Genomic DNA, 25,233 nt, shown 5'->3' on the forward strand with positions numbered 1-25,233 from the left:
CGGAAATTTTATCTGCTGCCACATGGCAAATTATTTCCCTTAATTTGAAATGTGGAATATATATATATATATATATATAAAATAACGGCAAACTATTGAGATCTTTTTCTTTTCTTTTTTTTTTCACATTTTCTTTTAAGAACTATTGAGTTTTTTTAAGCAATTACTTATTGCATACTATGGTAATATATATTTATATATTATAATTCTTTTGTGATAACTTGGAAAATGTAACCCTATGGCATGGAATATCGGGGGAAAACCTCAACCAAATGAAATGAGACCACAAAATTAACTTGTTGAAAAATCTTGGCTTGTGTGCAAGCCCTTAATTAGTTCATGAAGAAGCCAAAATGATCTTTTTCATCTGTACCAAAACGATCAGTTTTAATTTTGTCATATATATACAGTAGCAACTAGAAAGTAGGTAATGAGCTCATGCATGCGTTTTCACAATCTCAAATAGTCTCTTGGTAAATGGTATATCCATCACCCATATGCATAAAATACATAAATATAATAGTAAATGGAAATTAAGTGGACCCTATATCTCTATTCCTAGTACTTAATAGTAAATGGAAATTAAGGGGACCCTATATCTCTATTCCTAGTACTGGTTTCTGAACTCTGAATTGCTCATCACATGCATAGGGGCAGAATTTTCCTATTCATATATTTTAATTGGAGTGTAATTTTCAATTTACTTCCATTAGTATCTATCAAGACCTTACCACTTAACAAAATAGGTTTTTGGATTGCCCAAAACGGAGTCTTTCAATTAATAGGTAGCTAGCCATTTACTTAGGCATGCCATACCATATGAAAAGTCATCTTAAGACTAGAATTTTTTTTTTTTTTTTTTTTGGGGAACAAATATACAAGTTAAGATGGGAACAAATTTATTTTTCTATTTTATGATACTTATAGGTTAATATTTGCTGTCGTTAGAGATTTTATATTGATTAATTAGGCACTAGTTGGTAATTAAATATTTAATAATGGAATTTCTCAAATTTCTCATTCTCATGGAATTCTTGAGATTAGCTTTAATTAGGCTTAGCGAGAGCAAATATGGAATCCCCATCATCCAAATGCCCCCTTTCAATTTTCCTACATGTAGGGGTCGCTATATAGTGATTTAGATGGTCACTTTCTTTTCTTTTCTTTCTTTTTTTTTTTTATATATAATTTTTATTCTCCGTTTTTTTCTTGGTTTACATGTAAAAACGAAAGGGAAAAAAAAAAAAATCAATTTGCAAATTTCTCTAGGCCTATATACAATGTTTATGAAAATTAGTGAGGTTGGTCAATAATACGTCCTTCGTCCCATTTAAGTGGTGGGTTTGAGTTATTGCCTCCTTCCCCTTTGATATGGAAACCGACAAAATTAGCTATACACCAATCAGTGGTTCATTTCAAGTGCTATAATTATTGAATCTCTATACACTACTAGTAACAGGTCTCTAGAGTTCAAACACTACCAATATATATATATATATATATATATATTAATCAAAACACTACCAATATCAAAGTAAAAAAGATATTAATGTGTACATGTATATTATATATAAAGTAAGAAATAAAGAAATACTGAGGAATATGTACTAGTATACAGGGGTAGTAAATTTTTGGGGTCTAAGCAGCTAGCGATTCTGCAGAACTAATTCTGAAATCACACCCAGAGGCCAAAGCTATATGTCTCTATCCATCTATCAATTTAAAGTGCAGGTTTATATAAGTTTCCATGTAATTTCCTATATACTACAAGTGACGAGTACTAAGTAGAAATTGACTATGAAAATTAATATTAATGAGAATCCCCTCCCTCCCTCAACTGCTATAAGTTGTTTTTTTCCATTTTTGGGATTTTCATAAGTGGTTTCTCTCATTTAGAGCTGCTCTTATAGACTACTAATAATGATTTTTTATAATAAAAAAAGTGCTACTAATATAAAATGCTATACAGCTTGAAATCAGTGGGCAATATTTCTGTTTATGAGAAGATTGAAAACTTGGGGTAATGGAGGTGGAAAATGAAGAGAGTGTAAACAGTGTGAAAGAACATGATTCGAAGTTGAAGAATAATAATCATCAACAGAGAAAGAGAGGAAGGCCAAAAAAAAATGGGAAAGAGACTAATGATGATCATGATGATCAGAAGGAGATCATGAAGCGTGTTAAGCTATTGAATGATTTAGAGAATAAAAATGCTGAAGAAGAAGATGATCAAGAAGAAGAAGAAGAAGAAGAAGGTGAAGATGGTGAAGAAGAATCCAGTTTCAGAGAATTAAGACAAGCCATTGATGTTCGTCATAATATAGTTGAGGAGGCCATTGGTGATAGCTGTAGTACAACCCCACCAAAGAGAAGAAGACCCCGCAAGGCTATACCAAGGCGAGCTCCATTTTTCTAGCTTCATTTATTTTTGGTAAAAGGCGCTCTTCGAACTTTGATTTGGATTGAAACGAACGAGAAATAAAGTAGCTTAAGCTTAGTTTGGTATTGCTGTAACTTTAAAAGAATCAGATTTAGCTATATCGAAGAAAGGATTAGTTGCAAAAAAGAATGGTTAAGTGTTTGATAAATAGATATTTGAAATTTACTGTAAGTTTTAAAATTAATATTTAAGTATTTAATAAATAACAATGTTAATTGCTATAACCATATGAAATTACTAAAAACGAAAATATTGATTATTATTATCTCCTTACTGGTATTATTATAATCACATTTTAAAATTATTTTTTCTTTTTTTTATTAAATTTTCATTTAACACAATAATTTTTTATTCAAACACAATTATGTTAGTGAAAAAAAAAAACATTTAATGTATCAAAACTCATTTATTATAAAATCAGAAATCGAAAAAAAAAAAAGCTTTATTAAGAAGGGTCAAAATTGGTATTTTTTGTGAAAAATAATGGAAAAACCTAAAATCAAAATTTAAGAAGCTAGCATTTTGCTGCTTCTCAAAATCAAAGATTAAAGCATCCGGATTTATGAAGAATTATTTTTCTCAAAACCTTATCAAACATCTAAACTAGCTTTTTGATTGTTTTATAACCAATTTTGTTGCTATAAAAGTTGCACATATGATATCAAATGTTTGCATGTGTAATTACATGTAATCCAATGTTCACATGTGTAAAACCGTACATGTGCACACATTTTATAATAGAACTATATATATATATATATATTCTCTTATACACGAAGTTGTGGATGAGTTGCATTCGAAACGCCTCAGACTACATGTTATCAAACGTTGAATTACATATAAATTGCAGCCTCCTGGATTAAGTTCTTCTAGTATTTGTCAGATAAGAAAGAAAATAACTATATATGTATATTATGTTTATATTTCTTCTTTTAAGTCTCTTTATGTATATATGTTGTTGAAAGCAGTGCAATTGCATTCACTTGTCGCTACATTTTTTTTTTTTTTAGTGAAAAATGAAAATTATTGGAATTGTTGTAAGATTACATCAATCACTACAAAAAGCATGGCAGATAAATGTGTTTTGACCGACTGACTCACTGATTAATGTTATCTTTTAATACTTCTCAACTAATTATTTCTTTTTATATAATTACTTTTCATGTTAAGCCATTCACATTCATAATTTAGAAATTTTTAAGCTCTAGAGATAAGTATAAAAAAGGAAATTATTATAAATGATAAAAAAAAATTACTTATAATAAACTAATATATATTTCTGGAAAAAAAAAAAAAAACTACATGTGATAAATTCATGCATCTACAATTTTATTCTTTCTTCTTATAATGCATCTAACACAGACCAACACAATGAATTTACACAAAAAAAAAAATAAAAATAAAAATAAAAACACCAAAAAAATGAAAGTAGACACCTATAAATTAAAGTTAAATGCATGCAATTAATTCTATACTTCCCACCCCACTCGTGACCCTCAATTGCAAGGAAATGATAAGTTTAAGTATAACATTTTTCTTCATAGACAGTTTATAGTGAACATCAAATGAATATATATATATATATATGTATATATATGTTTTTCAATTCATACAACTGATTTTTTTTTTCTTTTCAGGGAAAATTACCCTAATTTTAATAATAAAAAAACTACACATTATTTGTATTTTGTTTTCCACTGTAATTTATTATGATAATATTAAAATTATCAAAATATTTATTAAATTTATTTATCAAATTTATAAATGATGTAATAATATTTAATTAAATTTTTTTTTACCTATTTAGAAGTTTACTTAGGATGTATTTAAATTATAGAAATATTCAAGTAATAATAATCTAATACATATTATTTAACAATTAAAATTTGATAGAGATTTTGACACATACTTTTTTCATATATTTGAAATCGAATATTTTAATATTTATTAATTAATAAATAAATTTAATAGATATTTTGATATATACATTTTTGTACACTTAAAATCAATATAAAAAATACAAATTGTTTTTCAAAACTATGTATGTATACATATTATCGTGTATTATTCACAAATTTACTAACTAGCTTCTACTGGTTATCATAATTATCATGCAAAATAAAATGGGAAAAAATATTATAATTATTAAAGACAATACCAAAAAGAAAAAAAAATTATTCAAGAAAACAAAATTAGAAATCAAATTTTGAAATACCAATAAATAAATTCAGGGATAATTTTCTCAACTTTTATTTGTTCAAAAACAAAAACAAAAGCAGAGAAGAAAAAACGAAGGAAAACGAGAAGGTGGCGGGAACTAGAAGTTTATAGAGAGTCCAAATCCCCATCTGAAGCAGTTAGAAGTGAGCCATCTGATCTTAGGGTTTCGGAAGCAAAATGTACGGCAGCCAATTCGACGGCAGTGCCGCCTTCTCCGGCGGCGGATTCATGCCTTCTCAGGCCACCCAGACCCCCGACCCTGCTTTCTCTCCCTCCAAGGTAAACTCTTCTCTCACTGTTTGTTTCCGCAGCATATTCTCGAGAAAATGAAATTTTGAATTCCTGCTTTTGCTGTATCCCTCCAGCGCCCACCACGCATTTGGTCTCTTTCTGTCTCCGTTTCGGGGAGAGTTTTGGTTTTGGTTTATAGGGTACAAAGTGGTTGCAGAGTTTTAAGAATTTTTTTTACTTTTTTTTTATTGTTTCTCGAGAAAAAGGGGGTTTAGAGGTTTTAGGGTTTTAGTTTCATATTGCGAAATGGGAATGCTCAATTAGGCTCTGTTTGATTTTATTGTTATTGTTTTCGGTAATCTTTTCTGGAGTTTTGTAATGAGTCCTATTTACCCTGAGTTTATCGTTGCTGAGAAAAAAACCAAAGGAATTGAAGAACCGTGTGTATATATATACAATCACATATTAAATTGTAGAATTGAAAATTTCAGTATCTTCCATTTGTTCAGTTTATCAAGAAGCCAAAAAAAAAAAAAAAAAACTTCAATAAGCTTTCTGTTGTTTGCTTGCAGAATCGCGATATCCAGGCCTTGCTTCCACTGACAGTGAAGCAGATAAGCGATGCATATGTATCAGGAAATGAAAAATCAGAATTTGTTATTGATGGTGTCGACGTGAGCAATGTGGGTTTCTTGGAACCTCTCTTTAACATGAGATTTTTCATTCTTCTTCTTTTTCTTCCTATGGGCCTTTGATTTTTGATGTCTTTTTAGGTTAAACTAGTGGGTATGGTTCGTGACAAAGCTGGACGGATTACTGATTTTACTTTTGTACTTGATGATAGAACTGGACGGATTGATTGTAACAAGTGGTGAGTTTCTCTACGTTCTAGTGTGCTTTTGCATTGATGATGTTTCTGTACATAAATATTGTTTTGAAGACATATATGAATGACAAATTCTTGTTTTTTATGTAGGTCTCACGAACCTATAGACACGAATGAAATGGAGGGTATCTTGTATGCTTCTATTTTGCTTAACTTATCCAGCACTTTTCCCATTTGTACTTTTGGTAATATTTAGCTTAGTCTGAATGTATGTTAAACTTTAAAATTAACAATGGTCCAAAAGGAATAAGACTCTATTTTTCTTCCTTCTTTTTTTTTTTTTTTTTTTTTTTTGGGTTCCTTTCCAAAAAGGAAAAATAAACTGCAGGATTACAGTGTTTTAAACTTAGTACCTAATGTGTAAAGAAATTCATTTATAAAATCATATTTTTGTTTGTGCTCTTCAAAAAATAAGTTCAAGTTTCAACCTGAATGATAACACAACTCATAGTGAAAGATTTATTGTTTTTGAAAGAATGTTCTTGTATTTAAGTTTTCTTTTTCGTGAAAGAATGTTCTTATATTTAAGTTTTGTTTTTCGTTTCTTTTGATTTCTTCATAGTTTATGGTGGCTTAGATGCCTTTTGGACTAATTGATCGTTTGTGAGTCAAGAGTTACATCAAGTTGCTTCCATTGTAACTTCCATCTTTTCTTTTGTTCTTTTTGCCTTACAGTTCGGATTCTTTATAATGTTTACATCTACCATGTATAGGGATGGAATGTATGTTTGTGTTCATGGACGCTTGAAAAGCTTTCAGAATAAAATGTCCTTAAATGTCTTCTCTATTAGGTATGGATGGCATTCTTCCAATTGTTTAAAACTCCTTGTTTCTTTTCATATGGCATCGGTCTAAAAGGCAGCATATGTTGCTTAAATAATCAATAAGAGGCCCATAGCATCATAGTAATTAAATTTGGCACATGGCAGTGATTACAAATATGTGCGAAATTTAGTGTTCCTGCTTTTCTTTAGTGCTCTTAGATGATATTGGTTTGAAAGTGAAGACTTGAACAACTTGTGAGAAAGATTTCAGGATTTGAACTCATGAAGTATATTTAAACTTAGCTGTTTTTTTCCCTTATCTATGTTTAGTTACATGGTCTTGCATTATGGTATAGATAGCATGGTTAAAGATATGCATTTTCTGCTTAGACAATATTTCTGTGGTAAAGATTGTTTTCTGTTTTCTGCTTACTAGTTAAAGCGGAGAAGTTGTCGTTCTGTGTTAGATAATGATGATATAAATAAGCTGGTTCAGCTATGAGGATGTATCACTTTATTGCCATAACCTGGATTAGAAACTGTCACACCACGATTCATTTTTCTATCCAAATTATGGTCCTAAATCGAGTGGGCTAGCAGGACCACCTTTTATGGATATTTGTTTAAGCCCTTCTTGATTTCTCTTTGTTTTTCTGTTTTTATGTTTAAGTGTTACTTGAGCATTGTGGAACACGATAATAATGCTAGTTGACCTTATGCTGTTATTGTCCCTGCCGTCTTATGATAGATTTCACAAATCATGTCAGCTTTTGGCTTTAGCTTCCCCCATATTGTTAATGTCAGGCTTTCAATCTTGCACTTGGTGTGGTTTCAGGCCTGTGGATGACTACAATGAGATTGCAAGCCACTTTATTGAGTGCATATATGTCCACTTTTACAATAGCAGGCTACGGGTATTTATCTAACAACTCAAAATGGGATTGGAACTTGACATTGTAAGTGATAGTATGGATATGGACTTTTATGTTCTCGTTTCTTATGTTCTTTATTAATAGAAACCACAAGGTGCTGTCAGTACTCAGCCTCCGGCGACGAGTGCACCTAACCTGGTAAGATACCAACTTTGAAATTCAGTTGAGCTTTTTGATTCAATTTTTTACTGGTGGCCATTTATACTTCTTCAGACATCTGGCCAGTATAGCTCTGATGGACAGAAGAGCACTGAAGAAATGATCTTAGATTTCTTGCACCTTCCTTCTTGCCTGTGAGTACCTCTTATAATGAACATTATTGCGTTTATATTATATATTACAACATGGCATCTGCATTGTTTTAGAATTGAGAAAGAAGGCAATTTCCATTTTTGTAAATGTCCTTTCTTGTGCTTATAATAGATATTTTTGTAGGGTTCTTTCTTCCAATTGTTCGTTGGTTCTTTCAGAGCATCTTTGTTAAATATCAACATTTAGTCTTCCAGTAACATTTAAATGATGCTGCTATAAAGTGGCAAAATACCTCATTATTTGGCTGATTTTCATTAGGAAACTGGTGCTCTTGCATTACTGTTGATACATAGGAAACTAGAGTATAACCTGACAATGGTCTGATGAGATGATTCATCAAATTTCATTTTTAGATGGTTTGGTTTTCCCGGTCATTTATTTTGGCCCTGGTTTCTTGGGGGTGGCTGTACGAACTTAGGTTAGTGGATTTCCATTTCTGTTTTAGGCAGTGTAAGGGAGGCCTGTTATATTGGGAAGGGTTTACGTAGTGGATGCTATTATAATATAGTGTTGTAAACATCGGAGAAAATAGAGGGAACTCTCTCAGTGATTTGACAGTAATGCTCATTTTCACCTTTTCTTATTATTGGCCATGCAAGATTTTGAGAACTTAAAATTGTACAACCTCATGAGTGATATTCTGGTGTGCAATATTATGCATTTAACAAAACTGTGGTGTAGGATTATTTGTATGTTTTGTATGTGAATTAGTGAATTTTGGCTTTATTTATTTTTTTCCTGAACTGTTCCATGCTTCAGTGCCAGGGAAGAGGGGGCACACCGTGATGTTATTTCCCAGCAACTGAAAATTCCAGTGGATAAGCTCATGTCTCTCTCTCTCTCTCTCTCTCTCTCTCTCTCTCTCTCTCTTACACACACACAAACCCACATGTGGATGATGCAAATTAGCTATGGAAACTGAGATATTTAAACTTTGCATCGACTGATATCTGACAGGCTAGCTATTGGAAATCTTGTAAGAGAGGGTGTGGTTTACTCAACAGTTGACGATTTTCACTACAAGTCGGCAATAAATGGTTGAGTATTGGTGATCAGGAAAAAGTCAAAGCCTCAACTAGGTAGTTCTCTCTCTACGTATTTTTCTCAATCTCTAGCGTTTGAACTTTAAAGCTCTGTATATATACTATCAACTATACAATGGAGATAGAGTGAACTTCATGTTCAAGTAATCTTCAGCACTTTATATCGGGATGGATTTCTTCTTATCCTTTTTCCTTTTTTTCTGTTCTTTTGCCTGTATCTCTATCTAACCCAATTGATCTAAAGACCAAATTTGAGTATTGTCTCGTGGCATGGAATAGTATTTTGCCTCAGTTGGAATGTGACATTTTGTCTTAATAGAGCTCTCAAAAGACAAAAAAAGAATCCGAATTTGTCTTTTACAAGTACGAGGGACAGAAGAATTCAAACTTTGTTCAATGGGAGGAACAGAGTGATAGGGAAGTCCCTTCCCTTCAATCTGTTTTTTGAGCCCAGAGGAAACTCCATTACGCTACCTCTCTAGTCTCTCTCAATGTGAAAACTTCAAGCTGACTTTTCTGCAAACTTATCTTGTTGCCTAACAATTTGGGGGTGTTTTTTTTTCCTTTTTTTAATCTTTTTGCGTGGAAGCCCTAGCCGCAATCCAGCTAAAAAGAAAGATCTTTCTAACTCCTTGTGTTTCACTTTTCTTTTTCTTTTCTTCATCGAAATAGAATCTCTTTGCTTTTATTGAGATCAAATTCCTGTTAAGCAAAATCTAATCACATTTTATAATCTCTTCTAAGTTAAAAGGAAAAAGGAAAAGGAAAAGAGAAATTGAGGAAAAGTTTTAGTTAGTGGTGAATTACCATGCTATGGCTGTAAGATTTCAGAAAGCTTTGTGCTTGAAAGAGATTATTTATCTCAATTAGTTATGCTGAAAAATGACAACTTTCTATGGGTTTATGTGTTAAGAATGTTATGGGAAGCGAAAGTGCTTATTATTTGGTAAACCTCTAACACTTATCTTTAAATAGATACATATGTAAATGAATTAACCTGCATATCCAATGAATGTCAAAAAAACATGCGCGTTAAGTCGCCTACTATAGAAGGGCTGGTTTGTGCATATTAAAAAAATCTTGAAAGGTAAGTATTTTGGATAATAATTTGGGTATATTTCATAAGTTATTAAAAGTTTAGAACGATGTGAAATTAGCTATAAAATGAATTAAGAAAATGAATTAATTAGACAGTTCCTATGTTATAGTTGAAATGGCTTAAAATTATTCTCCCAATGAAAAGAAAACCAACTTTGGATTCTTTAAAATCTTAGGGAAAATAATAATAATACTCGGTTAAGCTAAATGATATTTTACTACTTACTAGTGAGTTCTTTTTGGTTAATTAGATTCTTATTTATCACACGAGATATATAAAGAGAATCTAACAGCAAAATTATTAAAGCTTCAAAAATGCTAATTACTCTTCTTCTTTTTTTCGATAATTAAAAACGTTGATTTCTCTTGCACGTGTGAAATGGAGCAATATTTACAACTTCACGTGTTATCAGCGCACCGCCCTCCCTCTTGAGTACAGCAGCTACTCGTGACAAGTGCACGTGCTGTTCATGCAAAGTAGGAAATGGCACGTGCACAGGCACGTGTAATAAGGGTATCGACTCCACGTACAGTGTTTACCAGCTTAATTACCGCTATTCTTTATTTTTATTTATTTAATTTTTTATATTTATGTTCACCCACTTTTACTCACTAATTATAAATCTACCGTCTGCTTCCTCACGTGGCTTTTGCAACCAAACCGTCCCTCCCCTGATTACGGTTTTTGTTTCTTTCTTTCCATTTTCAAATATATATATATATATTATTGTATATATCTGCGTCATCTTTATAATTTCTCTCTTTCTATTTTATCTGTCTTCAATAATATTCTCTTTTTTTTTTAATTTGTTTTGCTGAATTTAATATTTGGTAATTTGTTAGGTATGGCTAATACACAAATGCATAAGAAAGTAATTTTAATAAGAAATTGGAAATTTGTTCTTGGTAAGTAAATCACAGCAAATTAATGTTAATTGTTGTTTGTAGGCGTAGCTCTTTAAAAACAAATTTCATAGCTCTGCTAATATTTTGTTGATAAATGTCAATGTCTTATTGATTTTTTTTGTATTCGTACTTTCAAATGCAATAAAATACGAGGGAAAAAAAAAACTTTTTTTAGAAAGTTCTTTCTCTGAATTTATATACATTGGTAAAAGAGTTAGAAATTAAATTAACTTTGAAAAACAAGTTAACTGATTTTTATAACAATGAATCTTCCAAAGTTAATTTAACAATGAATAGTCAAAATAGTAACATTAATTTTGTATTAATCATATCGGTTAATTCATCTTATTAACTTATAAAAAAATTAATTAATCAGTTAATTAATTAAATTGAAAAGAAAACAAAACCTTATGGCAGATTTGGCTGTACCTTCTTGTCACCAAAATTCTATCCATCGAATGGTTGAAGATCACAGCAAACCTTTGCGGACCCACATGTCAACACAAAGCGACACATGTTTCAAATGATTTGATATCAGATACAGAACCTTTTCCATTAACACAGAATGAAAAAATAATATACAAAATTTTTCTACATAACAAAAAAAAAAATTTGAAAATAAAATAAATTAAAAAAATAAGAAAATCATGTGAGAGGTGATGATGAAGTAATAATATAAAAATTCGGTAGCGAACGTGAGGAATGATTCGTTTCAGTGAACACAAACACTCTCCAATATTACTTTTTAAACATAGTTTTGACCGTGGACTAAATCTTTGGGGCATTCAATTATGAAAGCCAGCCAATTTCTTACTATATTTTATTTTCAATTTTCATTATTATCTCTTACTGTAAAAGAGGTTTGAAAAAGAAAAATAAAAAATCAAATGCAAACAGACTCCCGCCGAACTCTCTGCCAATCTGCTTTTTTTTTTTTCTACTTTTAAATTTTGTTGTGCTGGCTTTGAAGTTTTCTCAACCTTCACTTATACCCTTTTGTATACATGCTTTATGGGTATGCCTTTAATTGGTTTGCCAAGTCCAAAAGCAAATTTTTTTTTCTCCAAAAAAATATTACTCTTATCCGGGTTTTGAGACCTTTTGCTAGCATTTTGTCTGCCCACCTTGTTAATAAATTATAATTTTTAATTATAAAACTAGAATATATTAATTTTTGTGATATCATGTGGACTTTGCTTGCCCTGCAGATTGGTTTGGGTAGTTGGTGTTGTCCCTCACTCACTATGAGACAACTTCTATTAAACATTTTGGGGGGACTTAATGACCGAGGGGTCCGGAGAAGAGCTCGCAAATTGGCAGCTATTTGGGTGGAGAGGTTAAATATCCACTTTGCTTTTGTATTACCTAATCCTCTCTCACCCTTTTCGGCCAATGTGGGGTTGGGTTGATTTATGGGTTGCCAGAAAAGCCTAGAAATAAGTGGGATTAAACATGTTTATAAAGTATTGAAATGGGCCTAGTAAAAATGGCAAAAAGAAAAAGAAAAAGAAAAAAAAAATCATATAGAACTTTTGTTATCATGATTTTTTTAGACTTCCATGTTAAATAAAACCTTAAAGATTTATGTTTAAAAAATTGTAGCAAATTTAATTAAATGAATCCAAAAGCTATATGAGAAATACTGAAACCGAAACATATGAGAATTTTAAAATAAAAACTTCTTTATAATATTTAAACAAAAAAACAATATATATACAATCCAATTAAACAAATCCAAAAGCTATAAAGATGGTATTATATACATAAAAACTCATACGAGACTTACTTTGATTTTCATTAATATTGCCTTTGTGTAAGAAATATATATATAAGGTTAGAGGTATGTACAGCATATATCAACAACTTTCAAACTCAACCAAAAGTAGGTGGGATATTTGTATACGCTAGCTGTTGTATATAAATATTTACTACGGCATATATAGAGTCGAATCTCTTGGTCTGCCATCGTTGTTTGTTTCTTATTTTGGCAAATCTTAAATTCCTTTTTTATTCCACTATATGTCCATTCTGTGGGGCTATTACGTATAAAATTGATATACGTAACAATGATTGAACAATAATGACATAGACGTATATATATCCATTTGTGGTAACTATCCGTCTTAATCAACCACTTATAATTTGGTTTTGCCACGTAGTTTCAGAATGTTCTAATTATGGTTTGGTTTGGTAGTTTAGCGAAAAGACAAACTAATTAATTGTGCAAAATCCTAATGATTTATGCAAGATTTTGCATGATTTTTTGGCCATGAAAGTAATTGACGAAATTGTAAATGAGGTGGTAATTGTTAATTGTAGAAAAATAAAATACTTAACACGCCCTTCCCTTCAGAGTGACAGAGTATAAATTTTTGTTACCATTTATTTGCAAAATTGAAAACAACTTTTACTTTTCTTTTTCCTTTTATATAGGATTAGAATATATTTAAAATTAAAAAGAAAGAAACTTCATTAAACATAGTCAAATCCAAGATATGAAAATGTATTTTCAATAATTTTAATAAACCCGATTTTACAAAATTTGGTAAATAATTTAAAAATATTTTAATATTTATCTTTTTATATAACCACTTGAAATTGTATATATGTCCTTTATATATACAAACGAATAGATATTGGAACTCGCACAATATAATTCGTATTATATTGCGTCAATATATATTGAATATGTTGTGTCTATTTTTGGAAATGAAAACTGAAGTTCACGTACGTGGGACATGGGATTTATTCTGTTTTCAAATTTTAATAATGAGACAATCGTTAGAGTTTTCTTTCACATGAATATATATCTCCAATTATATATAATTGTTTTAAGAAAATAATTGCTCTATTATAGTTTTAATCATATGTAATAGTTAAGTTATTTGTCTCATAGAATAAAAGTATTTCAAATCTTGCACCAACAAACAAAGAGATTTCCAATTGGATTAATTTATGCTTTTATATATGCATTTTTAAATATCAGATAGACGAAATATAAGAGTTACATAAAAAGCTAGGAACAAAAAATATATATATCATCATGCGCAGCTATGGAGCTATGGATAGCTCATAGCTGTGGCATAATCTGGGTGCTACATACATGTACACAATCCTGCCACGAATATATACAAATATATAATAATGACATTAATGACAAACCTATGTATGACATGCATGCAAGAGGATGTTGGCATCTTTCATGTCGAGCTGATACGTGTACAAATATATGAAAAAGTAATAAATATAAGAAAGCACACGTGTCGGGAGAGTGACATGCATGCATGTGAACGCCATTAGCAAATCTATCGTCTATAGTCTCTCTGCGAAGCCTTGGATGCTGTTCAGGTCTTATACCCAATTGCCATTAACCATTGACCCCTCGCTTTTCCATTTCTACTTCCTCCAACGCTCCTACTTGCTCTACTCGTCAATTCTCTCTCTCTCGACATACATATATAGATATATATATATATATATACATATGTGTCAAAATATGTATGAATTTAGTAATATTGATTTATACCTAATTAAATTTGAGTACTTGTGCGAGTATTGATTTTTTGCATAACAATCCATATATTAGACCAAACTGTAATGTGATCATATCAGTCTATTATACATTGAAATATAGTTTTTGAATGGATAGTCATATATATTTTTTATTTCTCTACCACAAGACTGATTTGGTCATCATCAAATAGATCATGGTGAGAGATTTTTACATAATATTGGCCTCCGATCAAGACCAGATCGGGTTGCTTATGCTACAAAATAAAAGCGAAAGTTTATCATGAATCATACCTACGTCGGCCAAGGCAGCTTTATTTGATCATAGAAAATGGTATGCAAAAGAAATATATGAATTTATATATATTGTAAAAATAAATATATTTATATATATATATATATATTTTTTTTTTTTTTGATCACTTCAATATGAGAATTGAAATTTAAAATTATTATTTGAATAACAACCATTTTGTCATTTGATTGTTCCAATAAAATATATATACAGTATTTAAACTAATATGTAAAATTACCAAAAAAAAAAACTATGGAAGAAATGAATGTATATTGATGTGGGATGACTACGTTTATTAGATGTAACCGAAGATGGTTCAATACTTGTCTAGGTACTTCGTATTTATATTTATATCCTTTTATGGTTGAAGTTGTCCCACTATTCATAAATGTAAATACCATATATCATATTAGTTGTCACATAAAAAAAAAATTCAATCAATTACTTCTTACAATTGAATTAACCTTTAATAATAATAATTAATATTAGATCCCATATAAATTTTATGGGTTGCATATATTAGATGTGATATGTGTGGAGTATATAAGTTTTATTTTTTAAAAAAAAAATAATTATATGTGTGGACACATATGAACTACATAGAAATTGTATTTCATAAATTCCTTAGAAATCGTTATCATATCAACTATGTATATCAATGTTGTTAGAAATTTTCCATCCAAAGGGTCGTAAATTTGAAAGATAGCATTCGTGTTGCATATGTTAATATAGTTTTCCATAGATTTAATTGACTTATATGAATGGGGTTAATTGCCGGGACCATAGCTTGTTGAAAGTGAGGAAATAGCTTTGACTACTACATGTATAACCATGCCTGTCTCTTTGAACGAATTAATGGGATGATAATTAATTATTTATTTACGAAGTTTGTAATCTATATATGCAATATAAAAAATAAAAAAAAAAGTATATATGTGCGTGTATGCAATTTATGTTTCACCTTAAATTACCAAGTCTTGAAGGTTTAAAGGCAGAAACACATAGGTACGAGTTGGCTTGTACATAAGCTGCATAATTCAGAGGCATGTATTTCTGTATTCAATTATACTTGTTTTATTTTTGTTGGATAAAAAATAGACGAAGAAAGGGTAGGAGAAGATGGAGAGATGGGAATTGTATTGTAGTGGAGAGAAGGGGTGTGAAAAAAAAAAAAAAAAAAAAGTAAAAAAGGGACAAAAGGAGAAGACACGCGGCAGGCGTAGGGACCAATTGAAATCATTTAAAAGAAACTCCTACTTATGGGTCACCGTGTCTCCTCTCTCTCCTTCTTGCTTCCCCACTTTCATACACATCATACTCTTCCTTCTCTCTTTTTTTTTTTTTTTTTTGAAATCAATTTACAAATTTATACACACGCACACACCTAGCCAGCTTGCTCTTAATAATGATTTATTATTTCTATCTTTCTTCGGTCAAGAGATGAGATAAGAGAGAGAGACACACAAATACACAAAAGCACACCGCTTGGTCATCCCATAAAAAGCTTCCACTTTGCTTTCCTTCTTCTCTCTCTCCATTATTCATATTAATTTTATTTGTTTTGTAAAAGATAAAATAAAAAAAAATTAATAACCAAAATTTCTATCTCAGTGAAAGTACCTCGGTCATCGTGCAAACCCTCTTTCTTTCTCTCTATCTCTCCCTCTCTCCTCTGGCGGTTTGATATAATCTCTTTTTCTCTTGCCCTCTTCTTCCCATCTCTACCTCTATATCTGTGTCATCCTCTGAAAACTCCCTTACCTCTTCATCCACACTCTCTTCCTTATTTTACCTCCTTACCCATTTCTCTTTCACGTTCACTTCTTATCTCTCTACTACTCAGTTAGTTCTTAAACTTTTTTTTTTTTTTTAATCATCGGAAATAATATTATCCTTGGTTTCGCTATTTCCAAAGACCCACATCTCTTTCACGCTCACCGACGACACAAATACAGAGAAAAAAAAAGAAAAGAAAATGGATTCTTCTTCTTCATCATCTCCTCAGAACTGGCTGGCTTTCTCTCTTTCCAACCACCCCCACTTGCACTCTCATCCTCAACACCACCATCTCTCTCTCTTCGAGGCCTTTACTTCTTCCAACCCAGGTTTCTCTCTCTCTTATTCTCTCTCTTTTTTCTCTCTTTTTATTTTTGAATATTTTTTTTGAATATTTGGTGTTGGTATTGTAGCTAGTGTGGTTGATACAGGTTCTCGTGAAGGAGATGCATCAGCTGGTGGTGCAACCGACATGGTCATATTCACCGCTGCTGGCGGCGGCGGTGGTCCGAAGCTCGAAGACTTTCTCGGCGGTTGCGGTGGTGGTGGTTCTACAACTACTGCCACCACCACCAGCGCCGCCACACCGACACTGACTCAATTTTCAACTGAAACCACCGCCATAGCTGCTTTGCCAGACTCATCGGAGATTTACGACTCGGAGCTTAAAACGATTGCCGCTAGCTTCCTTCGCGGTTACTCCTCCTCCTCCTCCAATGAACACACTGAAACCGGCCGGAATCAGCTTCCGGTTGTCCCTGTCGAACCCACCTCCAAGAAGACCGTCGACACCTTCGGCCAACGCACTTCTATTTACCGCGGCGTTACACGGTAAAGGGCTAAATTCCCTCTATTTTTTAATTATTTATTAACGTTTTCAAAGTTAAGATAAAATTGGTTTCAAATGGTTTATATATATTTTTTATTGTTTATGATTTTGTAGGCATAGATGGACGGGTAGATACGAAGCTCACTTGTGGGATAACAGCTGCAGAAGAGAAGGTCAAAGTAGGAAAGGAAGACAAGGTGTGATTTTTTCTTCTAATTAATTTCCATTAAAATTTTGTTTTTATTTTATTTTTATAACTTGGAAGCGAAGTGATTCTAACGTGCGCCTCTGGTGTATAGTGCTTTAACCGGGTCCAGTAGATCTATTTCTGAAACGACTGTGAATGATATGGTCCTCTCACTGTGAGAAGAGGCAGTGAGAGTCTCTGTGACCGGAATAAATGGGAGTTAAAAATATATATATATATATATATATATTAAAAATAATGTATTTTTCCGGGTGCAAATCCCAATAAGTTAAGAACAATGGATTTTATACATATATATATATATACATACGTATCCAAGGGCTCAGATTTGATCATCATTTGAGGGGTTTTTTAAAGCAGTAGGCGCGCGTTAGATTTGGAATATTTGACTATGCTAACGTGCGCATCCATATAAACATGCGAAAATATGTTGAATGAAATAGAGAGATTCTGATGGATTGCTTTCTTTAATGTGGCATGTACATGGATCTTAATCATTTGCCGCCATGGATGGGATTCATTCATAATCATCAGTTTATTTAGGTGAGTTTTTATTTCTATTTAATTATTTATTATTATTATTATTATTTTGTTTTTTGGTTGTCTCTTCCATAAACCCATTTCCTCTGAAACATACTAATTAAAAATCATCATTTGCTTTGACTGTAGCGCAATGTTTAAGAATCTTCTTTCATCATAAGTAGTTGTAGTACTGCAACATCAATTTTAGATTGATTACTGTATAGATTTTGTTTACTGTCTCTCTGAATATTATTCTACGCATGAATGCATCATCATTCCTGCTTCCAAGATTCTATTTTTAGATTCTTAAGTCCGGAAAATTAATTTATATATATATATATACATATATATTTATATTTTTATATTTTTCTTGGGCAAATTATTAGGTGGGTATGATAAAGAAGAGAAAGCAGCGAGAGCTTATGATCTTGCAGCTCTGAAGTACTGGGGTCCGACCACCACTACAAATTTTCCGGTATCATATTTTTATTATTATTAATATATGTTTTGTGGTAGGGTTTTTGTTTTTATGTATATAATATATATATTTTTTGGATCTGACGATGAAAATAACTTGTGAAGGTTTCCAACTATGAGAAAGAACTGGAAGAGATGAAGAACATGACTAGGCAGGAGTTTGTTGCGTCACTTCGAAGGTAAGAACCATTTTAGTATTTAAAATTTTATTTTTTTAGAGGGAAAAAAAAAAAAAACCATTTTCTTAGTGGATATTGACATTTATTTATTTATTTCGTTCTTGATCTTATACAGGAAAAGTAGTGGGTTTTCTAGGGGAGCTTCAATATACAGAGGGGTCACAAGGTATGCAAGGTTAATTATTTTCTTTTTTAATATAACTAAGCTTTTCTTCGGTATATATTAAAGTTAATTAAAAAGCAAAACTTTATGTTGAAAATTTTTTCCTTTGGTGGGTTTGTCTAACATTTCAGGCACCATCAACATGGCCGATGGCAGGCAAGAATAGGAAGGGTTGCAGGAAACAAAGATCTCTATCTTGGCACTTTCAGTGAGTTTTTTTCTTTTTTTTTTTTTCTAAAAAATTTTTACAATTTTTTCTCTTCCTTTATTATTATTTTTTTTTTCAAGTTTTGCTAACGAGGACATAACTTTTGTTAATTAAAAAAAAAAAAATAAAGGCACTCAAGAAGAAGCAGCTGAGGCCTACGACATTGCAGCCATCAAGTTCAGAGGACTAAATGCAGTGACAAACTTCGACATGAGCCGTTACGACGTGAAGAGCATTGCCAGCAGCAACCTTCCCATCGGAGGAATGTCCGGAAAATCCAAGAACTCATCGGAATCCATCTCCGATAGCAAAAGCATTGACGGAAGCCGGTCGGTAACCGACGACCGCGACGGCCTCTCGTCGGCCTCGTCGGTGACTTTCGCTACCCAACCAACGTCATCAACTTTAAGCTTTGCCATACCAATTAAACAAGACCCTTCAGATTACTGGTCAAACATCTTTGGTTTCCACAACAGTGCCAAAAGCAACCCTAGTATTGCACCAACCTTGTTCCATAATGTTAATACCTCATCATCATCAGTCCCTTTCAACATGGATTTCTCAGCAGAAAGCAACAATGGTTTTTTCAACACTAGTGGTACTACTGGGTATGCTACTACTACTAGTACTACTACTACTCAGCAACATCAACATCAACATCAACAACAACAACAACAAAGCAGTGTTAGCGTTAGTGGTAGTAGTGGTGGTAGTACAGTAGCAGCATTTTCAACACAGATTGCCTTGAATAGTAACAATGGTTATGAAACTTCTTCTGGATATGGAAGCTGGATTGGACCAACCCTTCATACATTCCAAACTCATGCTAAGCCCAACTTGTTTCAGACACCAATTTTTGGAATGGAATAAGAGAGAGAGAGCTAAAGCAAAGAAAAAAGAGGATGGGAATCTGTGCAAAATGCGAAAAGAAAAGTGAAGCACAATTGTTTTGGAGGTTTTGCATGCAGGGAAGGGTCAACTTTTTTGTTGAATGGAGACTGACAGAAATCATAATTCACAGGACCAGAGAGCTGACACCCTTACTAACTTAAGTTTTTTTTTTTTTTTTTGGTTAAGAACATGGTTCTTTATCTTTATCTTCTATTTTTTTTTTCCCTTTCTTTTTTTATTTTCTTTTTCACTTTTCACTTTTTCTTTTTTTACTGACATGATTTATAATGGGAAAGAAATCCTTTTGTAATCCTTTCATCTTGTTAGTATCAAATTATCAATGTGAAAAAAATGTTCCATGTTTATTTCTCTCTCCTTTTTTTTTTTTTTTTTTTGGGTTTGGAATTGGTTCAGTATATTATATATGTAAATAATAATATTTAGTAGTATTTTTTTTTTCTTTGATTATTTGTGTTATGTATTTGTATTTTGTATATGAGCTAATACTGGTCAATCTTTTAGATTTCGTGAATATTCTAAATATAAAAATAATGGAGAATTATATAGTTTTTGTTTTTAATTGAAAATAATGATAATTAAGAGATGTAAAACATGAGGATCGAAGATCGCAAATGTACCTTCATGAAATTAGAGTGCGTTTATAGATTGTTACATTATCAAAATAATGTGGGCCACGGGAAATTATTATGTGCTTTTTGAATATTGTTCCTGGCTTACATGTCTTGTACGGGCATCCATTATTTAAACCTAAAAAAATAATAAATGTATTAATTATTTTGTGTTTGTTTAATTTCTATGCCCTGTTAAAATTAAGGACTTAAAGAGGGAAAAATAAAAAAAATAAAAACTTGCACAACTTCATTATAGGTGGGCTGGAATCTGTAATTGCTAATTTGAAAGCAATACTTTGACTTTATGCTTCTGTGGAACGTACTATCTATCAAATATCATACATCAGTGCTAATGAGTTTGATTAGTAACGTCCGCAGAATATTAAACTCCTTAATGTGTTTGTTTAATTTTAATTTTTAATATTTCACATAGATATAAACTCATTTTGTTTGAATGAGGATTTTGGAATTCAGGAAATTGATTTCTAAAAGTAATTGAAAGTATTACATATATATATATATATATTTTTTTTTTTTTTGCTTCCAAGTATTAGAAAGTCTTTGCACAAATTAATACATTAAAGAAAAAGCAGCAGAAAATCTTGGAGAGCGTTAAGTCCAACATTTAGTCAAGTATAATCGATGTTCATATTTTATTTGGTACAAATAAAATATGCAAGGTTATATGTGAGTACATATCCATGAGGTAATTTGACCTATATAGTTGTAGGAAGCTTGCCTAGTGATGGGGTTTTTGACAGGAAGGAAGTGACAGAAAGTGAGCTAACTTCCTCATGTGGCGCAGCCTAGTGGTCTTATGGTTTGGGGACATTACCTGAACTCTACCGTGTATTAGAAATCAGATTACATCTCTCACTCACCGACTCAGAAAAATATCTAAGGGACATGCAACAATCTCCAATTGGCTGATTTGAAAGTCAAAAGACCTCCAAATACATCAGCTCGTTGTCTCTCTTGTACTTGGCTAGTTAGGCTTAATAGGATGAGTGAAGTGGCTCTAATGGTATGCCCTTTGAATCAACATTTTTTAAAGTTATAGTTTCAAATCAAAATCAAGTTTCTCTCTCCTTTTAGATTTGTGATCCTACATTTTTTACTTTGGGATTTGTTTGAGACTAGCAAGTCTAATGCTTGACTTGTGTTACTGCTGATTTAGACGTTAGAGAAACTTGACAAACACCACGCCAATGCTAAATCTCATTGTGATCTTCTTTTAGGTGTCGTATGAACAATAAAAAAAAAAAAAAACCCTTTTTTATTACAAAAGAAACTTGTAGCTACCAAGTTGGCAGGGTTTAATTACTTCTCAGTTTGTCCATAGCAAATATCAATATTTTGGCAGACGTTATGTATATATAATGTGCATATAAATTACTTATTGGGTTTCACTGTAAAATTTATATTAAGTGCTTAATGTTTTATCATCGACATTCATCCATTTATAATTTGCTCAATAGAGTCCAATATATGATTTATAGTAGTGTTCATTTATAATAATATTTATATATACACAATAATAAATGCTTATTCAACATGAAAATTAAGTGACAAAACCATATCGATAGTAGGATTAGGTTATTAATTTATCTGTTCAATGATGATATGATGTATGTGCCTTTTAATATTAATTATCTAACATATATATAACATAAAACACATACACATCTTTTCATCGAAAAAAAAAAAAAAAGAAAAGAAAAAAACCACATTTACATCTGTATAAATGCAAGCTTGATTTGAGGGTGTAGCATAAAAAGTTTTGCTGAAATTGTTTAGGCTCGTATTCAAAGCAAAAAAGGCATTCTAAGCTCTTGATTAAGAGGGGGTCCGTGGCTTGACCCAAAAAAGTACAAAGAAAAACGAAAAGTGAGATAACAAACTTTAACACAAGACAATAATATACAATAGGACAAACATCAAAACCCATCTATCTTATAAATGCGAAATGTATTGCTTTTTGAAGTGAGATTCAAATTTTTTTTTTTCATATAACCCCAAAAAAAAAAAAAAAACTGTCTTTTCTTGTCTCTTATATCCCTCTTTATAGATGATGGCTGTCCTTTGTACCTTTCGGCGCCTATTAGATCCTCGCCCCACCACCATCACTGTATAGTTTTATAGACAAATAAATTATATTATGTATGCCTTCTTCTTTGACCACTGTTTTGACCCTTTCTTCCTTTATCTCCTCTAATTTCATTTTTTTGGAGCCATGGCTGTCATGTGAAACCCCTCTCACTAACTCTTCTTTCAAGCCGTCGATTGGGTAAGCTTTTTCATTGGGATCTCTGCGCTTGGGACAAAATGTTCTATTGCATTTTATGATTAATTGATTCAAGAGCAGTCTCAAATTAACTATGTTTCCTTTTCTTCTTCTTCTTTTTTTTCCCCCTGTACTTGTGCTAAATGATTTTTCACTTCTATTTCCTCTAATTAAACTCATTAAGCGTACTGGCCTAATTGATTTGCCTTTTCAAATTTGATTTGATTAGAATTTTCTTTAGTATGATACCGTTTAAAATGTTTGTCAAGTAACAATTAAGAAGAAAACACCAAATTTTGTTAACCAAACAAGGTAAAAAAATTATTTACGATTGAAAAATTAGGGGTTTGTAACATCGAAAATTATTTTTAAAAAATGTGGTAAAATAACATGTGTATATTTTGCATGGTTGAAAAATTAATATATATGACATATAAGTAAACTAAACAAGAATGAAATTAATTACATATAGTTGGATTTTATTTACTTTATTTAACTTGGTTTATAATAAATTAATATAAACTAATCAGCTTATCAGGGGACCAACAAACTCTTACTTTTTTAAAAATCCCACAAGATGTGAAATTGAAATGTAAGAAATTAAATGAGTTCAGATGATATTTTATAAGATATAAACAACTGTTATGGATTCCAAAAGCATATAAGTCGATAGAAAATGAGTTTTCCATTATATTTATATTTTTTTTGAATTTTTTTTTTAAATTTTTATTTGTGTTTTTATATATATTTTTAAATGTTTTTTTTGGATAAAATTGATAAATTTTAAAATTCTGATACTATATTAAATTATCATTGTTTCAAAAAACCTACGCTGATAAAATCTTAACTTCCATTTTATTTATATATTTATCTGTTGTAACGAAAGACAGGAGAGAATCTAAAACCGAATTTATAAATGGCGATGAAAGAACAGTTTTGGTCTTTGCTCGCCAAGCTCTTAGCAGCAAATTCAAAAGGCTATCTAGAAAAGGTGGAAAAAAAGAAAAAAAAAGTCTGGATAAAGTAAAAGAAAAAGGAAAAAAAAAAAAAAACCTCTATGAAAAATGAAATGGCTAGGTATAATTATATAGAAGAAGACAGAGAAAAAAAGATGGGGAGGGATACGTATGACAGGTTAAATCAATATTTGGAATTCGAATGACCAATGCATGAAGCCCTCAGTCTCAGTTAGTGTCGCTTTGGAAAATGTACTGCATGCATCTACCTGTCATATCTATATACATGATGGTGGGAATGAGATCTAGTTAAATGTTTCTAGCAAAAAAAAAGAGATCTAGTTAAATGTAATTTATAAGATATATTATTTGACTATATATGTAATCGGGCATCAGAGGCAGGTCGAACATAAAGTATACAAGACGGCCGATCGCCATTGTAGCAAAGTTATTATATATACCTCGTTTTTTTAGCTAATAAAAGTTATTATATATACCTATTTACAATGTTATCATACTTCAACACAACTTACCAAATTTAAAGAATTTATATATTATCAACCAATATTGTAATTAATTTGAATCAAATGAGGTCGAGGTTGATTCAGTTGATATGATTTTCATATATCCATAAAATTGTATATTCAACACACGAGGCTCCCTCACTTTTATCAAATATTCTTGTAATAATACGTAATTAGATATATATATATATATATATTTTGTAATTAATTTAAAAATTATTATTTATTATTATTGATGATCATTATTGGTTTTAAAATTCATATCTCGTTTAACAATTTTTGAAAACGCCTGCTCAAAATAGTTAATTTTTTAAATTATTTTTTTAAGTTAAAAAATTAATCCATAATTAAATGAAACCATTTATCAATTGAAACCAAATACCAATTGCTAATTAGCGATGATTGTACTAATAAAAAAGACATATTTCAACAGTGCTTTAAATTATTTGATGTCAACAGAATTATGTAAAGGGATAAGTCCAACACCAAAAAGAGTATTGTGCTATATAGCTAGCACTAGAATAAATAATTCCTATAACTAACTAGCTACTTGTTCACCACCACATGATGGAACAATATCTTCTAAGAAAGAAATAGGTTTAAAATGCAAGAGGCATTTAGTCAAATCTAGTATATTGAAAATTAAGTTGCATAAAATAAGTGAGAGGGCCAGACGAATAAATTGATTTTTTAAAGCACTTTTATAGTAGCAGTAGAAGTAGTGCTTTTATGTAGTACTAAAACGATTACTTTTGGTGAGAGATCACATGGCATTTGCTGAAAAGGCTACGTTATAAAATGTTAACATATTAATTAGTCAAATATGGTAGCACTGCAGAAGATCATCAATCCCTTTGTTTTTTTCTTAAATTTTTTTTATTTTATATACATATAACTTTTTCTTTAAACTTATGGAGGGTTATTGTGGGGGACCCTTTTGATGCATC

At 31.1% G+C, this 25,233-nt stretch overlaps 2 protein-coding genes across 6 annotated transcripts; both read left to right on the forward strand.

The window, feature by feature from the left end:
• The first annotated feature begins 4,679 nt into the window (after positions 1–4,679).
• Positions 4,680–9,013, forward strand: LOC107412239 (replication protein A 32 kDa subunit A). 2 transcript variants are annotated; one of them, XM_016020306.4, is made up of 10 exons: positions 4,683–4,939; positions 5,464–5,574; positions 5,665–5,762; positions 5,868–5,909; positions 6,491–6,568; positions 7,377–7,455; positions 7,558–7,611; positions 7,687–7,766; positions 8,545–8,613; positions 8,743–9,013. In XM_016020306.4, the coding sequence occupies exons 1-10, from the start codon at positions 4,838–4,840 to the stop codon at positions 8,825–8,827; spliced, it is 798 nt and encodes a 265-aa protein (XP_015875792.2). In that variant the 5' UTR covers positions 4,683–4,837; the 3' UTR covers positions 8,828–9,013. The 2 variants fall into 2 exon arrangements, with proteins under 2 accessions (XP_015876480.2, XP_015875792.2); XM_016020994.4 differs by lacking the exon at positions 6,491–6,568 and having other exon boundaries at positions 4,680–4,939.
• Positions 9,014–16,111: 7,098 nt separating this feature from the next.
• Positions 16,112–20,255, forward strand: LOC107427206 (AP2-like ethylene-responsive transcription factor AIL5). 4 transcript variants are annotated; one of them, XM_060814691.1, is made up of 9 exons: positions 16,115–16,742; positions 16,845–17,244; positions 17,357–17,439; positions 17,985–17,993; positions 18,359–18,447; positions 18,555–18,628; positions 18,744–18,794; positions 18,923–18,999; positions 19,130–20,255. In XM_060814691.1, the coding sequence occupies exons 1-9, from the start codon at positions 16,613–16,615 to the stop codon at positions 19,867–19,869; spliced, it is 1,653 nt and encodes a 550-aa protein (XP_060670674.1). In that variant the 5' UTR covers positions 16,115–16,612; the 3' UTR covers positions 19,870–20,255. The 4 variants fall into 4 exon arrangements, with proteins under 4 accessions (XP_048324403.2, XP_060670674.1, XP_048324375.2 ...); XM_048468418.2 differs by having other exon boundaries at positions 16,118–16,742; positions 16,827–17,244; XM_048468446.2 differs by lacking the exon at positions 17,985–17,993 and having other exon boundaries at positions 16,112–16,742; positions 16,827–17,244; positions 18,744–18,803.
• The last annotated feature ends 4,978 nt before the right edge of the window (positions 20,256–25,233 follow it).

The sequence above is a fragment of the Ziziphus jujuba genome, chromosome 1 (assembly GCF_031755915.1).
Source record: "Ziziphus jujuba cultivar Dongzao chromosome 1, ASM3175591v1".
NCBI classification, from domain to species: domain Eukaryota; kingdom Viridiplantae; phylum Streptophyta; class Magnoliopsida; order Rosales; family Rhamnaceae; genus Ziziphus; species Ziziphus jujuba.

What these genes read in the sequence shown, in the direction of transcription:
- LOC107427206 (XM_048468446.2), top strand. Translation starts at nt 16,613, where the DNA reads ATGGATTCTTCTTCTTCATCATCTCCTCAGAACTGGCTGGCTTTCTCT. An exon ending in CTTTACTTCTTCCAACCCAG is followed by an intron (nt 16,743 to 16,826) that starts GTTTCTCTCTCT and finishes TTGGTATTGTAG; the next exon opens with CTAGTGTGGTTGATACAGGT. An exon ending in ATTTACCGCGGCGTTACACG is followed by an intron (nt 17,245 to 17,356) that starts GTAAAGGGCTAA and finishes ATGATTTTGTAG; the next exon opens with GCATAGATGGACGGGTAGAT.
- LOC107412239 (XM_016020306.4), top strand. Translation starts at nt 4,838, where the DNA reads ATGTACGGCAGCCAATTCGACGGCAGTGCCGCCTTCTCCGGCGGCGGA. An exon ending in ATGGTGTCGACGTGAGCAAT is followed by an intron (nt 5,575 to 5,664) that starts GTGGGTTTCTTG and finishes ATGTCTTTTTAG; the next exon opens with GTTAAACTAGTGGGTATGGT. An exon ending in TTGCACCTTCCTTCTTGCCT is followed by an intron (nt 7,767 to 8,544) that starts GTGAGTACCTCT and finishes TCCATGCTTCAG; the next exon opens with TGCCAGGGAAGAGGGGGCAC.